Source organism: Schistocerca cancellata, chromosome 7 (genome assembly GCF_023864275.1).
Source record: "Schistocerca cancellata isolate TAMUIC-IGC-003103 chromosome 7, iqSchCanc2.1, whole genome shotgun sequence".
In the NCBI taxonomy this organism is placed as follows: domain Eukaryota; kingdom Metazoa; phylum Arthropoda; class Insecta; order Orthoptera; family Acrididae; genus Schistocerca; species Schistocerca cancellata.
The window spans coordinates 383,508,743-383,526,835 of record NC_064632.1 but is presented as its reverse complement, the minus strand read 5'-3'; the positions used below and the strand labels follow the sequence as shown (position 1 = coordinate 383,526,835).

General features: G+C 40.1%; 1 protein-coding gene across 2 annotated transcripts in view; it reads left to right on the top strand.

Moving 5' to 3' along the window:
- The window catches only part of LOC126092099 (baculoviral IAP repeat-containing protein 5.2-B-like), a 36,675-nt gene extending 28,452 nt beyond the window's left edge, over positions 1–8,223 (top strand). The window contains exon 5 of one of the 2 annotated variants that reach the window (XM_049907523.1): positions 7,965–8,223. In XM_049907523.1, the coding sequence (XP_049763480.1) occupies positions 7,965–8,054 (90 nt within the window). In that variant the 3' untranslated portion in view covers positions 8,055–8,223. The remainder of the gene's footprint in view (positions 1–7,964) is intronic. The other variant, XM_049907524.1, reaches the window with a different exon arrangement.
- The last annotated feature ends 9,870 nt before the right edge of the window (positions 8,224–18,093 follow it).

Sequence of the window (18,093 nt, the reverse complement as noted above, 5' to 3'; positions counted from 1 at the left end):
TTACATTAATACTCATATGTGGTATCTTGAATTTTAAAGTGTTTGGCATTTTCATCTCGACAAGCATAAACCAAGCCACGTTTAATTTCATCAAATCTCTAGACACATACTACATGAAATTTATTGTTTAATTAGGTGAAAAATGTTGCTTTTTTTGTTAAGCAACTGTAGTATCATAGTGTATTTGCATTTTGCGTACTTGCTGTCTTCTCAATACAGCAGTGGAAATGTCGTAGCATGGTTAGTTAACAGCTCAACTGTACAGTACAATATTTCATATGTTGCTGAAGTATATTGGACACGTTGTTGCTTTTAGTGTTCAATACTACCATTGCTCTGATGCCATATCAGTAGCACATATATAAAGGCACGTGTGTGTTGCTTGACCTGTATTTTCCTTCAGAATTCAGAAGTTTCACGGACTGCAGTTTTTCATTACATTGTAAAGTGATCCCCCTGAATGTCCGGGGGTTAGAATAGGCCTGATGTATTCCTGCCTGTCTTACGAGGCGACCGAAAGGAGTTAACATGTTTTGGCCTTTATGTGGTGGTCACCTGTAGGGTTTGTCCTCCATTCTTCAAAAATTTCCTGAATAGCGAGCCAATTGGGGAAGGGCATCTTACAAGGTGCATCGTGTCCATCATGCATTGAGATCTTTAGCCCACTTCGTCGTAGTCTCATTGCAGTCCTGCCTATTCTCCATCTCTTGGGCAAGGACATCTTCCTGGGTGCGTTTTCCATCATGCACTATGCAGTGTCGATTTCTGTGTCGACGATGACCATGGACTTTTTTTGCATGTGATATCCAGCATGGTGGCCAGTCCATTGTAGTGGGGCCGCCATGTACCCTGTTGGTTGTAGCCCCCTGACCCCAAGGGGATCAGCTCTGCTGTTAACTCCCCATGTATTCCAAGGGGTAGATGCCTGCCCCCTGGGGCATCAGGACTCCCGGCAATGGCCATCCTGCGAGGTGGCCTTTGCTGCGGCTGGGTGGCGCTCATGGGGAGGGCCCCTGGCCGGAGTGGCTGGCATCAGAGTGGATGACACGCCATGAAGCGTAGTCCATCAACTCTTGCTGTTGGTGAAACACAGCAGTCTCTAAGCGATCATGAGCTCATTTCAACGCACAGAAGTAAGACCCCAAATCGTTCCCCTCCCTGGTGCCACCATGGGAAGAATGTCAGGCTAAGAATGACAGCGTTTCTTATTCGCCCCAGTACCTCGTATGTTCGAGAGCTGATGGGCAATCTTTCATGATGATGAAGCCTCAGTTTTTTGTTGAGCATTTAGAGGACAAGTTCGGGGAGGTGGAGGGCTTATCAAAAATGAGCTCTGGGTCAGTCTTGATCAAAACAGCATTCTCTGCCCAGTCACAGGAGTTATTCGCTTGTGACAAGCTGGGGATGTTGCTGTAACCACCAACCCCAATAAGAGCATAAATATGGTTCAGGGTATCATATTTCACTGAGACCTTCTTTTGCAGTCCGACAATGAGCTGCACGCCAATTTAGAGAGGCGAGGTGTCCATTTTGTGGGGCGTGTCCACTGGGGTCCGAAGGATAATCGGGTTGCCACCAGTGCCTTCATCTTGGCCTTTGAGGGTGATACATTGCCCGAGGTGGTCAAGGTGATGGTCTACCGTTGCGATGTAAAGCCCTATATCCCTCCTCCGATGTGGTGCTTTAAGTGCTGGAAGTTTGGCCATATGTCATCCCGCTGTGCTTTAAGCGTCACATGCCGAGATTGCGGATGCCCATCACATCTCAATACTCCATGTGCCCCGCCTCCCATCTGTGTCAACTGCAGAGGGCACCATTTGCCTTGCTTGCTTGACTGCAGGATTCTCCAGAAAGAAAGGAAAACCATGGAGTAAAAGACCCTGGACTGACTGACCTGAGGCTAAGAGAAAATTTGAGTGACCGCATCCTGTGTGTATGACTTCGTCTTACACCGCCGCTACAACAGTTCTGGCACCATCAACTCCGCCAACCGAGGTCATCTCTCAGAGCCAGAAGACTACACCTGCCCCCTTGATGGTGGGGGCACTTCCCTCGCTATTGCTCCTGCACCACCTACTTCGGGAGCAACACCTCCCCCCCCCAAACCATCGGGGATTTCAATCCACATTTCTGAGCCAGAGAAGCATAAGGATTCTTGGGCTCCTCTCCCTAGGCAGGGTCTCTTGGGTCACTCCCTTTCCAAGTTTCTGCTAGAGGGAAAGGTGACACCTGCCAGTGGCTAAAGAGCCCAAAAGCAGCTGGTTGTAGGGCTTTATGCTCATCCTCAGTCCCGGAGACTGGATCAGTGAAGTCCTCCCAGCCAGGGAAACCCAAGGAGCAATGAGAGAAATCAAAAGAGAAAACCCCTAAGACCAAGGAAATTACTACCTACAAGCTCTGCGGTTGACGATGGGATGATTATTTTGGTGTCTGGTGAGGGCCTAGATCTCGCCAGACCCTCAGACACAATGGACATAGATTGCTCAGGCAATAAATCAGTGGCAACAGGTGACTCTGAGGCGTAAACTGCCTCATTGAATGTTCCATGCCTTCCCAGTCTCACGATGTCATCCTCCAGTGGAATTGCAGCGGTTTTTTCCACCGCTTGGCTTAGCTACAGCAGCTGTTAAGCTTTACACCGGCTTTCTGCATTGCCCTCCAGGAAACCTGGTTCCCAGCAATGCAAACCCCTTCCCTCCATGGCTATAAGGTATAATACAGGAACTGTAGTGACTACAATAGTTTGCATTTATGTAAACTTCTTCTGTAGTGAACATGTGCCCCCTCAAACCCATCTTGAAACTGTGGCTGTCAGAATAAGGACAACACAGGAAATAACTGTCTGCAGTGTGTATCTTCCTCCAGATGGTGCAGTACCCCTGAATGTATGAGCTGCACTGATTGATCAACTCCCTAAACCTTTCCTAGTTCTGGGAGAGATTAATGCCCATAACCCCTTGTGGGGTGGTCCCATGCTTACTGGCTGAGGCAGAGACGTCGAAACTTTGTCACAATTCGATCTCTGCCTCTTAAATTATGGGGACACCACACACTTCATTGTGGCTCATGGTAGTTACTTGGGCATTGATTTATCAATTTGCAGTCCAGGACTTTCTCAACTATCCACTGGAGAGCACATGACGACCCATGTGGTAGTGACAACTTCCCCATCTTCCTGTCACTGCCCCAGTGTCAGGCACACGGACGCCTGCCCAGATGGACTTTGAACAAGGCGGACTGAGAACTTTCACCTCTGCTGTCACCACTGAATTTCCCCCACATGGTAACATCGATGTGATGGATGAGCAGGTGACTAGCACAATTGTTTCTGCGGCAGAAAACGTGATCCCTCACTCTTTAGGGTGCCAGAGGTGTAAGGCAGTCCCTTGGTGGTCGCCAGAAGTCACTGAAGCAATTATAGAGCGTCGGCGAGCTCTACAGTGGCACCCTTCCCTGGAGCACCTCATAGCCTTTAAACAGCTCTGTGCCCGTGTTCGCTACCTTATCAAACAGGAGTGTTGGGAGAGATACGTCTCCACCATTGGATGCCACATGTCACCTTCCCAAGTCTGGGCAAAGATCAGACGTCTTCTCGGGTACCAGGCCCCAACAGCTGTTCCTGGTGTTACCATAAATGGCGAGTTATGTACCGACGCAAATGCAATTGCCGAGCACTTTGCTTGAGCCTCTGTGTCAGAGAATTATCCCCCCAGCGTTTCGCACACTCAAATGGCGGTTGGAAGGGAACATCCTCTCATTCGCTACACACTGCAGTGAATCCTATAACGCCACATTTAGAGTGGGAGCTCTTCAGTGCCCTTGCACATTGCCCTGACACAGCTCCTGGGCCTGATAGCATCCACAGCCAGATCATTAAACATCTCTCATCTGACTACAAGCGACATCTTCTCGTCATCTTCAACCGGCTCTGGTGCGATGGCGTGTTTCCATCACAATGGTGGGGGTTGTTGTTGTTGTTGTTGTTGTTGTGGTCTTCAGTCCTGAGACGGGTTTGATGCAGCTCTCCATGCTACTTTATCCTGTGCAAGCTGCTTCATCTCCCAGTACGTACTGCAGCCTACATCCTTCTGAACCTGCTAAGTGTATTCATCTCTTGGTCTCCCTCTACGATTTTTACCCTCCATGCTGCCCCCCTCCAATACTAAATTGGTGATCCCTTGATGCCTCAGAACATGTCCTACCATCGATCCCTTCTTCTAGTCAAGTTGTGCCACAAACTCCTCTTCTCCCTAATTCTATTCAGTACCTCCTTGTTAGTTATGTGATCTACCCATCTAATCTTCAGCATTCTTCTGTAGCACCACATTACAAAAGCTTCTGTTCTCTTATTGTCCAAACTATTTATCGTCCATGTTTCACTTCCATACATGGCTGCACTCCATACAAATACTTTTAGAAACGACTTCCTGACACTTAAATCTATACTCGACTTTAACAAATTCTTCCTCTTCAGAAACTCTTTCCTTTCCATTGCCAGTCTACATTTTATATCTTCTCTACTTCGATCATCATCAGCTATTTTGCTCCCCAAATAGCAAAACACCTTTACTACTTTAAGTGCCTCATTTCCTAATCTAATTCCTTCAGCATCACCTGAGTTAATTCGACTACATTCCATTATCCTCGTTTTGCTTTTGTGAATGTTGTGCTGAAACCTGGTAAAACCCTGTTTGATGTGGAAAGCTATCAGCCTGTCAGCCTCACCAACGTTCTCTGTAAGCTGCTGTAACATATCAGTCGGCTGTTGGGTTGGGTCCTGAAGTCACGTGGTTGCTGGCTCTGTCAGGGCGATTTCTACCAGGTTTGCTCTACCGCTGATAATCTTGTGTCCATCAAGTCCGCATCCGAACAGCCTTTTCAGATGGCAACACCTTATTGCCGTCTTTTTTGACTTGCGTGAAGCATACAACACGACTTGGCGACATCATATCCTTGCCACATTGTGTGAGTGAGGTTTCCGGGGACCACTCCCGATTATTATCCAAAACTTCCTGTTGCTCCATACTTTCCGTGGCAAAGTTGGTGCCTTCCATAGTTCCATCCGTATCCAGTAGAATGGACACCCACAGGGTTCTGTATTGAGTGTCTCTCTCTTTCGTGGCCATTAACAGTCTAGCAGCAGCTGTCGGACCCTCTATCTCACCTTCTCTGTATGCAAATGACTTCTGCATTTTGTACTGCAGTTCCAGTACTGTTGTTGCTTAGTGGCACCTCCAGGGAGCCATCTACAAGGCGCATTCGTGGCTCTAGCCCACAGCTTCCAGTTTTCAGCCGCAAAGTCTGTATCGTACTGTTCATCCTGAACCTGCACTTTACCTTAATGGCGATCCACTCACTGTAGTGGAGACATATCAATTCCTAGGACTGGTTTTCTATGCTTGATTGACTTGGCTCCCTCATCTTTGTCAGCAGTGTTGGCAGCACCTCAGTGTCCTCCACTGAGCAACACCAATTGGGGTGCAGACCACTGTACGCTGCTGCAGCTCTACAGAGCCCTTGTCCAATCCTGAATTGACTATGGGAGTGTGGTTTATGGTTCGGCTGCACATGCAGCACTGCATTTACTCGACCCTGTGCACCACTGTGGGGTTCCATTAGTGATTGGAGCTTTTAGGACGAGTCAGGTGACCAGCGTACTGGTGGACGCTGGTGTCCCTCCACTGCAGATCAGACGTGTGCAAGTGCTCGCCAGTTATGCAGCACACATTCATAGTTCCCCCTGAGCATCCAAATTACTGTCTCCTTTTCCTGCCTGTGGCAGTCCATCTCCCGCATTGTCGGCCCAGATCGGGGCTAATGATTGCGGTTAGCGCGCGGTCCCTTCTCTCCAAACTGGAGTCCTTCCCTTTACCACCTGTACTTGCGGTCCGTTCACTTACGCCTCCATGGTGTATGCCTCAGCCGCAACTTTGTCTGGACCTTTTGAATAGCCCTAAGGATTCCATTAACCCTGCCGCTCTCTGCTGTGACTTCCTCTCGATTCTTCACATGTTCCAGGGCTCTGAAGTTGATTACACCGACAGCACGAGTCAATGGTTGATGGTCACGTAGGCTTCACATATGTTCATGGAGGACATATTGAGCAGCACTCCTTGCCATTTTTCTGCAGTGTTTTCACTGCAGAGCTGCCGGGTATATCTCGTGGTCCTGGCGAGTCGTTTCTCCTGTGTACTGACTCATTGAGCAGCCTACAAGCTATCGACCAGTGCTTCCCCTGCCACCCTCTGGTAGTGTCCATTCAGGAGTCTATCTATGCCTTGGAACAGTCCTGCCATTCTGTGGTGTTTGTGTGGACCCCAGGAAACGTCGGAATCTCCGGCAACAAACTTGCCGCAGGCTGGCCAAACAGGTGACACGGATTGGTTCAAATGGTTCTGAGCACTATGGGACTTAACAGGTGACACGGAAACAGCTTGTGGAGATAGGCATCTCTGAAGCTGACCTATGTTCTGTCTTACGCTGCAGGGTTTTCTGGCTTTGGGAGACGGAATGGCATAACAGCAATTAAGGAGACTATGAATGTGTGGAAGTCTTCCATGCAGGCTTCTCACAGGGAATCAGTTGTCCTCTGCCGTTCTGCATTGGCCATGCGTGGCTAACTCATGCTTACCTACTCCGTCGTGAGGACCCACCTCAGTGTAATTGTGGCTCCCAAATGACAGTCGTCCACCTCTTGCTGGACTGCCCACTTTTAGCCACTCTGCGGCACTCATTTAACTTTACTAGCATCCTGCCTTCGGTGTTGGGTGTCAGTGCCTCCACAGCAGCTTTAGTTTTAAGTTTTGTCCGCGAGAGTGGGTTTTATACTTCTATGTAGGTTTTAGTGCATGTCCTTCATCCCTCTGTGTCCTCCACCCTAGTGCTTTTAGGGTGGAGGTTTTAATGTGTTGCATAGGGGCTGGCTTTCCCTTTTTATTCACGTGGTAGGCCAGCCACTGTAATCTGCTTTAATGTTTTACTCTCTTCTGTTTCTAGCGTCTCTCCATTGTTTTCTTGTCCTCTTTTGTCCTTTTCAGCGTTTGTTGTCATCCCTTTGTTCTTGTGGCTTTTCCTTTCTTTCCGTTTTGTGTTAAGTTTCGTCCGTTTTATTCTCACACTTGTGGCATTGTTTTATTAGGAACAAGGAACCGATAACTTCGTAGTTTGGTCCCTTCTCCCACCTTTAAATGAACCGACCAACCAACCATTGTAAAGTGACAAAATGGAACAAGCATAGTGGTTATCAGACATAATTCCTGGCTCATCCGTACTGAAAGAAATTGCTCCATTTTGGAAAACAGATGAACATAAGTCAGTAATATACACCACTTGTTACTTACTGATTTATATTCAGAGTCAAGGGAAAAACTGTGTTGGTGACGACAAACTTGAAGTTAAAATTTTATTCGTGTTTCTGAACACTTACACAATGTATGTGTAACTCAATAACATATTACACATATAGAAAATCCAGGAAGGAATGTAAATATGTTTGAGAAAATTCACTACTTACTGAATGGAAGAGCTGTTGCACTGCTTGCAGGAAACTAAATGGACAATTGTTAGGCAATATTTTGTACTACAAACACTCCAGAACTACCACCCTTTTCTTCTAAATGCGTTACTCATCTTTATTATTTTTGTTCTGCACTACTACTTGCGCATGACTGGGAACTGCTCTAGTGAACGAACTAAATTCTCTAATGTATAAATCTTTGTTTCTCACATTCTTATGCCTTATTTAAAAGGACAGTAGCTCAAATGGAACTTAGGGAGAAAAAATTAATTTCTCAGTGTCAAATAAGAAAACTCATTTTCACTCAATGTTTTGTTCCTTCACTGAAGTTTCCTGTCTTGTAGCTTGGTGGGTCCTTACGACATTAACAAGCTAAAATACTTTTTTCAGTTATATATAGTCATGTGGCCTCCTTTTGAAGTCTCAAGATTTTTTTTTTAATTTTCAGGACAAGGCCGAAGCCAATTTTGCGCAGGATGTAGAACGTCTCATGTTAACTTGCACCAAGAAGCTCAAAAAGTTAGGTGTCCAACAGTAACACCATTTGAACAATGTCATGGTTACTTCTTATATCTTTTAAGGCTTATCTGTCCTGTAATTACCTATTATTTGTATTGTTAATACTATGCATGTTGGAAGGTGTGTCATGTATATATATGGAGTATTACTGCACTCTCAAAATATAAATAAATATATGCTACTTTAAAACAAGTTTTTAATGCTTTCTATGTCCTTGAGGTGTAAATACATATTACTCCGTAACTACTGCAGTGATAAAAAGAGAAACAAATTAGTTTTGTGTAAAAAGGAAAAGTCACTTGAGAAAAGCATAAAATTAAAAGGAGACCAAATGAATGGCAGTAATTATCTTCAGGTGTTAACATTCTCAGGACAGCCAATACACACAAATGAAAGAAGGAAAAACTAATATTAGCTTTTTGAGCTTTAGCTCCTTTCTGAAAAAGCAGAGAGGGATTGATAGGGCACGATTAGACAGATGTGGTGTCTGAATTCTTACACCTATGTGCTAATACAATTACTCTGAAATGACATTCATTTTTAATAATGATGAATTCGGATTAACTGAAATTCACAACCAAAATGCTGTATTAGAATTAAAAATGTTTCATATAGTTAAAATAAGGGAAAGGAAACCACTCAAGTATAGTGGACTGATGTGTGTTGCATGCACAACATGTAACAGGAAGCTTCACTAGCTTTTGAGCTCTAGCTCTTTTTCAAGTAAAAAATAAAAACCTATGTATAGGCTGTGTGTGCCTCCCTAGGGCTCAGTAACAAACTAAAGTCTGAAACAGTTTGCTGGAAGATATCGGAGAGAGAGACTGGAAATCTCTGTGGATTAAAAACTAATGTACAGAATAAACTTACTTACCACTCCCATAATGAATCTGAAATATTTCAGGTACGAGATACAAATTCTGATCTATAATAATGTTCACATTAGATGTCATTTCCCAGACAACTGTTCTTTTGCTTAGTGTGCTGTGTGATTATCCACATATACTTGGGTTGCATTTTAAGGCAAAAATGTCAGCTGCAAGGTGTAGGAGTAAGAGCCGTAGTTCTTTTTTTTCTGAGTAGTTAATTTACTGTATACAGATTCAGGATCATTCAACCAAGTTGTTAGCACAGAATTCAGTGCAGACTTGGATTGCATAAAGTGATGTATTACAGATGTTGATAAGTAATATTATTGAGAAGTTTTTATTGCATTGCATTTTAACACATTATCACCATTTGTCAGGTGTTTCCATGATAGTATCAGAACTAAACAAGCAGATAAAATGTGGCTGTTCTCTAATGTAACAAAATAATGTGCCTTTCTCAAAACCAGTACAAAAGGAATGCCAAAAATCCAGTACAGTTCTCCAGTGAATCCAGAAGTCTGAGCTGCGCTAGTTGGCCCTGTGTCCTGTAGCGAAGGCACTACGAATTGATTGAAAGCATACAATTAAATTTTCACATGTTCCTGCTCACTAAGAAGACATAAATTTATTGAAAGTTTCAGTTAATGAATTCCAATGATATCTTCTTTATACAAAAATACTTGTAAATGATAAAATGTTTCTGGGACAGGAAAAGATACTTTGACTTCATGAATTGGAGGTGGTAGGAGTCATTTCATTGATCTGCTAAATCATTCTTGTCTGCTGAATATGTCCCTGGATGACTTCTTACATTATTCTGCATTCTTACATAATCATGAGTATTTTAATTTTTAAGCAATCTTCTCACAAATTAATTTCACAGTGTGTTCATTTTATCAGTAGGTTTTCCACTTTCAGCTTCATTACATGTCTCTAACAGTAACTCAACAGTTCTTATTTTAACAACTAAACTAGTACTTTAACAATTCCCATTTCAGGTTTAACATCAACCCTTGTAAAGAACCTTGGCAAAGCGTCACATTTACAGCATTGTTATAGTTGATACTTTACATAATTTACAATGAAAGAAAAATGCTTGTACAAAAGTATTTCTTTTAATACACTCAACTGAAAATAGAAATATATTTTCAGTTAACTGTTGTATGAATTGTAAAGCTTTCCTACTCTAAATTTCATAGAATAAAGCTCCTTATTAATAAATATTGAAATATGTGAGTTTGCATTAACATATAAATTACATTTAATGTTAGCTCTAATGCTAAAGCTTCATAGTTTTATATGTAAGTGTTCCAATATGGAGACTAGAAATGTGGCAACTGTTTAAATCATGATCTCACAGTTCCATCTTCTTATGAATTCTGTTAACCCTCGCATTACCAAGCGGGGTATTCTGACTACCCCGGGTTGAATTTTTCCCTATAATAATTTTATCTGAAGGGCCACATGCCTGTAGTTTCATAACTTTGTACTAAAATGATTGACATTGAATTCACACTCACGACTAAGTTTTTTGGCTTTATCATTGTTATTCAGGTCATTTATTGGTGGGACTGAGAGACTACCCCGCTTGTTATGAAACGTCTTATTTTCTTATTTGTAGAAAAAGATTATTTTGGGAAATATATCTGTCATTCACCTTCTTTGTTGAGTTTTGCTATAGATCCAATGTTTGTTATTGTTGCTGATTACTATTGTTGAGTTGAATTTGACGTTAACTGTTGAGCTGACATTACACGAGTGAGTATTTCATCTGCAAGTAAGGATGTCCAAAGGACTTTCTAGCGAAGAGTTCATGGAAATTCTATAAAATTCTGATGTCAGTGGCGATGAAAATTAATGGGACATTTGAATGCATTACGAGAACAGCAGTGATCAATGTCCTGTCAATAATTACTATTAAAAACAGTCTTGATCACAATTTATTTAACAAGGTGACCGGTTTCGACCACTACTGTGGTCATCTTCAGACCTACAAGATGTATACAAAGCACTAATTAGAGGGCTACATGCATTAATGAAAATACATAAAGTTATAAGGCTATAAAGCTATAAAACGTTGAATTACCATTGAGTAGGAACCCCTTTCTTTTGGAGAATCACAACTGGAGAAACCAGTGCACGTCTTACTTTATATAATGGAGGCTCCACCCACTTCGGACTGCATGATGTCATTATTAACCAATGAGTTATAAGTCGAATTACAATTTAAAATTTCTTAGTTAAAAGAACATTGTCAAGAATTAGAAATAAATACACACTAAACTTAGCTTATTAAACAGCTATTGTTTAGAGGGTTACGCACTAAAATTATGAAACTTAACACCAAAATATCTTTTAACAAACAATGCCTGATGAATGTGATTCCTAATTATGTAAAAATTAGTTTTAATACCAGATCAAATATAGAAAAGTTTTTACGACAGAAGAGTAGCATTCTGTGGATTAGATCTGAAATTAAAGATGCATATAAAGAAAAAGATGCATTAAATCTTGAAATGTACAATTTACATTTAAAAATTAGCAGTCAGTCGTCACCATTAATATTTTCACAGCTACTTAACTTTACAGATGAGAAAATTAATGCAGTGCGAGAAACTATTCTTAATAAGCATTATAAGAAAATTGCAGCCCTTGTTAGTCACCAAAATATGTGTTCACAAGATGTTTCACCAAATGTACATCACTTTCATCCAAGAGTAACCAATCTAACCAAAATTTCTTTTACTCCTGCCGAGACAACACTTTTAAACAAAGGCCTAAAATATAATTTAGCTCCACAATTGAGCAATGCAAATATTAAACATGTGATTGCTGATGTAAAGATTGCTGCAAAACATGCACAATTTAGTAGGTCTGAAATATGTGACATTGCACGTAAAACTAAGAATGTTATTACTAATGAAAAAGATAAAAATAAACATAATAATGAATTAAAACTTGTAAAGCAAATCAACCAGAAGTTAATAACTAATAAAGCTATTGCAATCAAGGCAGATAAAGGGAATCCTCTAGTCATTGTTAGCGAAGATGATTATGTTTCTAAAACTTTACAATTTTTTAATGCTAATGGAATAACTGAGGTTAATAAAGACCCGACTTCAAGATTTCAAACAAAAATTAAAAAGCTGATTGATGATAATGACTCTTACTTTCACCTAAAGATAAAATAACACTTAAAGTTATGAACCCCACTTTACCTAAGTTGAGATTGCAAATCAAATTACACAAACCAAACTTACCAATTCGTCCAATTGTTAACAATACCAACTGTCCCTCTTATAACCTAAACAAAAAGCTCAATCAAATCTTAAAAATCCTTCTATGTTTATGAAGAAAATTATAGTATTAAAAACAGTTTCGAATTAACTAAGTTAATTTATGATGTGGATATTCCAAAAAACGCAAGGTCTGCATCGTTGGACATCACAAATCTTTACACAAATATACCTATTCAAGAGACTATCTCCATTATTAATGATAACTTAACGCATCACAAAATCATGAGCCCCAAAGAAATAGTAGAATTCATCGAACTGTTAAGAATTACTCTAGATTTTAATTACTTTTCATTTAATAATAAAATATACATACAAGAAGATGGACTTGCAATGGGAAATTCCCTGGCTAGCACTATAGCAGATATCTTCGTCAACTACGTTGAAATCCAATATTTCAAAAATAATCCAGAAATAACAAATAAAATTATATACTACAAAAGATATGTTGACGACACACTGCTATTATATAACGGCTCTAAGGAAGAAATTGACGCTTTCGCTAACAACTTAAATAATTTACATCCAAAACTTGTATTTACAGAAGAACATGAAAGTAAAAATAGTATTAATTTCCTTGGCCTCACAATTACAAAACAGAATGGAAGACATAATATTTCTATTTATAGAAAACCCACATCAACCGACGTAATAATAAATGCTACATCATGCCATCCATTAAGATACAAAATGGCATTTAAAAAACTATGATACATAGGATACTGAAATTACCTCTCCAACATGATGCAATCCAACAGGAAATTGATACATAAAAACAGATAGCAGTTGCTAACAATTATAATTCCCATCAGGTTGATCTGTTATATAAAAAATTACAAGAAAAAAATGATGCCGTTATAAATTCCAAGAAGAGATTTACGCAAATGACATACATGGGACCTATCTCAGATAAAATAAATAAATTATTTAAGAACACAAGCGTGGCAATAGCATTTAAAACTAATAACCCCTACAGATGAAACTGAAACACACAATTGGAGACTCAAATAGATGCCAAAAATAAGGTGTTTATAAAATATGTAATGACTGTGAGAAACAGTATATTGGCCAAACTGGCCGAAACTTTTAACACGTTTCAAAGAACATACTGCTGGTGCTGCACGTATCAAATCAATATTCGGTCAACATCTTGATGAATACAATCATTCTGAGGGTTGCATTTTTAGCAATTTGAAAATATTACATACTGTGCCAAAAGGACCACTGCTAAATACCTTAGAAGAAATTGAAATTTTTTCACTTCACAAAAGTAATCCATTATCTGTTTTAAACGAACAACTTCAGTTCAAAGACAAACATTTCTTTGAGCTTTTCGATGATCTGCTTTAGAATGTCTACTCTTCTGTATTTGTTTTGAAAAAGGTCTTTTAAATTATTAAGACTTTTAGCAAATATTTTATCTTTACATTGTAATTGTATTTTACCAAACATTATTTTATGATTGACTATCTGTTTTAGAATTATTGCTTTTATGCTTTTAGACTGCATTTTGCTAATTCACATCGTTTTATTTTATTTTTGACAATGGCTCATAATGTTATAATTTTAAATTCTTTCATTTTTATTTGCTTATATGACTGGTATGTAACTTGAGGAATAGCAATGCCTTATAAAAAAATTGGCACTTGTAATCTACATATTAACTTCATAGATAATATATCATATATACGGTCAACTACTTCGTAGCGTTTTTGTGCAGCATGTAGTATATATATCAGCTACAGATTATTGTAGCTTACTCTTTTCGTTTCAATAAAGACAAGTTGCTGCTCAATAATACATCGTCTGACGCCACAGTCTTTTCCATTCCACTTCGCAACAACTTCGTTGGAAAGAAGCCTGCTGCCACATCTTTGCATCGGCGTTTGTCCTCATCATGGCAACCACTAGTTCGACTATCGACTCTACAACAACTTCAGTGGAAAAAGCTTGCTTCTTCATCTTTGCAACGGCGTCTAACTTCACCATAGCAACCAGTGGTTCCAAATGGTTCACTGACAGGCCATGAGAGGGCAACCCATGTACTGCCAAACCGAAGTTCATTTTCCTACATATTTAAATATTTTTAACGCCTTTTAATTGACAATAGCTGTTTAATAAGCTAAGTTTAGTGTGTATTTATTTCTAATTCTTGACAATGTTCTTTTAACTAAGAAATTTTAAATTGTAATTCGACTTATAACTCATTGGTTAATAATGACATCATGCAGTCCGAAGTGGGTGGAGCCTCCATTATATAAAGTAAGACGTGCACTGGTTTCTCCAGTTGTGATTCTCCAACAGAAAGGGGTTCCTACTCAATGGTAATTCAACGTTTTATAGCTTTATAGCCTTATAACTTTATGTATTTTCATTAATGCATGTAGCCCTCTAATTAGTGCTTTGTATACATCTTGTAGGTCTGAAGATGACCACAGTAGTGGTCGAAACCGGTCACCTTGTTAAATAAATCGTGATCAAGACTGTTTTTAATAGTAATTAATGGGACATTGATAATGAACTGAATAAATATATGGAATCTCTTGACAAAGACCATATCATAGCATCAGATGAAGCTGATGATGAAATATCAGAAGACACTACACATTCACGTGAACAAGTAGTAGTAGTAGTAGTAGTAGTAGTAGAAGGCGACACTGGAGATTTGTTTGTTTCTAGAAGTGGACTAAAATTTTCTAGTGAACTACCAAAAGGTGGGCAGTCGACGTCGCAACATTTTGAATGTAACACCTGGTCCAGTGAATAATGGAAAAACAATCAAAACAATAAGTCATTTATATTATTTGTCTCACTGGAAATCGTGGGCATTATTCTAGAAGAAACAAACAGGAAAAGCCAAACGAGTAATTTCTTTGTGGAATGCAGCTCATTCTTCGAACAAAACGACATGAAGAATTATAAATGCAACAGAAATGTTAGCTGTATTAGCAATTCTAATAGTAGCTTGTCGAACTCATGGACATCGCACAAGTGCTTCTGATCTGTGGGGAGCTAATGTTGCCTTTTGGCAACCATTCTTTTATGCTGCCATGTCAAGAAACAGATTTTTTGTCTATACTGAAATTCTTGCGATTTGACAACAGAAGCACAAGAGCCCAGAGAATTGAAGAAACCAAGGACTAGCTGCAAGCCATCAGGGTGTAGTGTTTGACAAATTTCAGTCTAACTTGTGCAAGAACTTCTATCCTTATGAATACGTGACTATTGATGAAGGATTAGCAATGTACTGAGGAAACTGCCCTTTTAGGGTTTATATGAAGAGCAAGCCTGGCAAGTATGGCATTAAAATGTGGGTTTGTGCTGATGTGAAGACATCTTACTTATTATGGATCCAAATTTACACAGGAATGGTGGACAATACTTGGGAAGTGAATCAAGGACAGAGTTGTTTTGGATCTGATGGAACCATTTCTGAACAACTGATAATTTTTTCACTAGTTTTCCACTGGCTGCTGAACTACTAAAACGAAACACGCATTGGTTGGTACCTTAAGTTCCAATAAGAAAGAGATTCCGAAGGAATTCTTGTCAAACAGAAAGAGAGAAGTTTACCCTTCAATGTTTGGTTTCACAAATGACTTGACCCTAGTTACGTATGTTCCAAAGATGGGAAATGCAGTAATACTACTCTCTACTCAGCATAATGAGAGACAAGTGAGTGGTGAAGAAAGGGAACACAAACCCGAAATCATACTGCACTACAACAAAACCAAAGGTGCTGTAGAAAATGGGGACAAAATGACAAGAGAATACAGTTGTCTTAGAGGAATGAGGTGGTGGCCACTAAGAATCTTCATGGAAATGATAGATATTGCAGCACTGAATGCATATATTCTGTACACTCAGATTTCCTGAATGTTGTTGTTGTTGTGGTCTTCAGTCCTGAGACTGGTTTGGTGCAGCTCTCCATGCTACTCTATCCTGTGCAAGCTTCTTCATCTCCCAGTATCTACTGCAACCTACATCCTTCTGAATCTGCTTAGTGTATTCATCTCTTGGTCTCCCTCTACGATTTTTACCCTCCACACTGCCCTCCAATGATAAATTTGTGATCCCTTGATGCCTCAAAACATGCCCTACCAACCGATCCCTTCTTCTAGTCAAGTTGTGCCACAAACTTCTCTTCTCCCCAATCCTATTCAATACCTCCTCATTAATTACGTGATCTACCCACCTTATCTTCAGCATTCTTCTATAGCACCACACTTCGAAAGCTTCTATTCTCTTCTTGTCCAAACTAGTTATCATCCATGTTTCACTTCCATACATGGCTACACTCCATACAAATACTTTCAGAAACGACTTCCTGACACTTAAATCTATACTCGATGTTAACAAATTCCTCTTCTTGAGAAACGCTTTCCTTGCCATTGCCAGTCTACATTTTATATCCTCTCTACTTCGACCATCATCGGTTATTTTACTCCCTAAATAGCAAAACTCCGTTACTACTTTAAGTGTCTCATTTCCTAATCTAATTCCCTCAGCATCACCCGACTTAATTTGACTACATTCCATTATCCTCGTTTTGCTTTTGTTGATGTTCATCTTATATCCTCCTTTCAAGACACTGTCCATTCCGTTCAACTGCTCTTCCAAGTCCTTTGCTGTCTCTGACAGAATTACAATGTCATCGGCGAACCTCAAAGTTTTTACTTCTTCTCCTTGAATTTTAATACCTACTCCGAATTTTTCTTTTGTTTCCTTTACTGCTTGCTCAATATACAGATTGAATAACATCGGGGAGAGGCTACAACCCTGTCCTACTCCTTTCCCAACCACTGCTTCCCTTTCATGCCCCTCGACTCTTATAACTGCCATCTGGTTTCTGTACAAACTGTAAATAGCCTTTCGCTCCCTGTATTTTACCCCTGCCACCTTCAGAATTTGAAAGAGAGTATTCCAGTTAACATTGTCAAAAGCTTTCTCTAAGTCTACAAATGCTAGAAACGTAGGTTTGCCTTTTCTTAATCTTTCTTCTAAGGTAAGTCGTAAGGTCAGTATTGCCTCACGTGTTCCAACATTTCTACGGAATCCAAACTGATCTTCCCCGAGGTCGGCTTCTACCAGTTTTTCCATTCGTCTGTAAAGAATTCGAGTTAGTATTTTGCAGCTGTGACTTATTAAACTGATAGTTCGGTAATTTTCACATCTGTCAACACCTGCTTTCTTTGGGATTGGAATTATTATATTCTTCTTGAAGTCTGAGGGTATTTCGCCTGTCTCATACATCGTGCTCACCAGATGGTAGAGTTTTGTCATGACTGGCTCTCCCGAGGCCATCAGTAGTTCAAATGGAATGTTGTCTACTCCTGGGGCCTTGTTTCGACTCAGGTCTTTCAGTGCTCTGTAAAACTCTTCACGCAGTATCTTATCTCCCATTTCGTCTTCATCTACATCCTCTTCCATTTCCATAATATTGTCCTCAAGTACATCGCCCTTGTATAAACCCTCTATATACTCCTTCCACCTTTCTGCCTTCCCTTCTTTGCTTAGAACTGGGTTGCCATCTGAGCTCTTGATATTCATACAAGTGGTTCTCTTCTCTCCAAAGGTCTCTTTAATTTTCCTGTAGGCAGTATCCATCTTACCCCTGCTGAGACAAGCCTCTACATCCTTACATTTGTCCTCTAGCCATCCCTGCTTAGCCATTTTGCACTTCCTGTCTATCTCATTTTTGAGACGTTTGTATTCCTTTTTGCCTGCTTCATTTACTGCATTTTTATATTTTCTCCTTTCATCAATTAAATTCAATATTTCTTCTGTTACCCAAGGATTTCTATTAGCCCTCGTCTTTTTACCTACTTGATCCTCTGCTGCCTTCACTACTTCATCCCTCAGAGCTACCCATTCTTCTTCTACTGTATTTCTT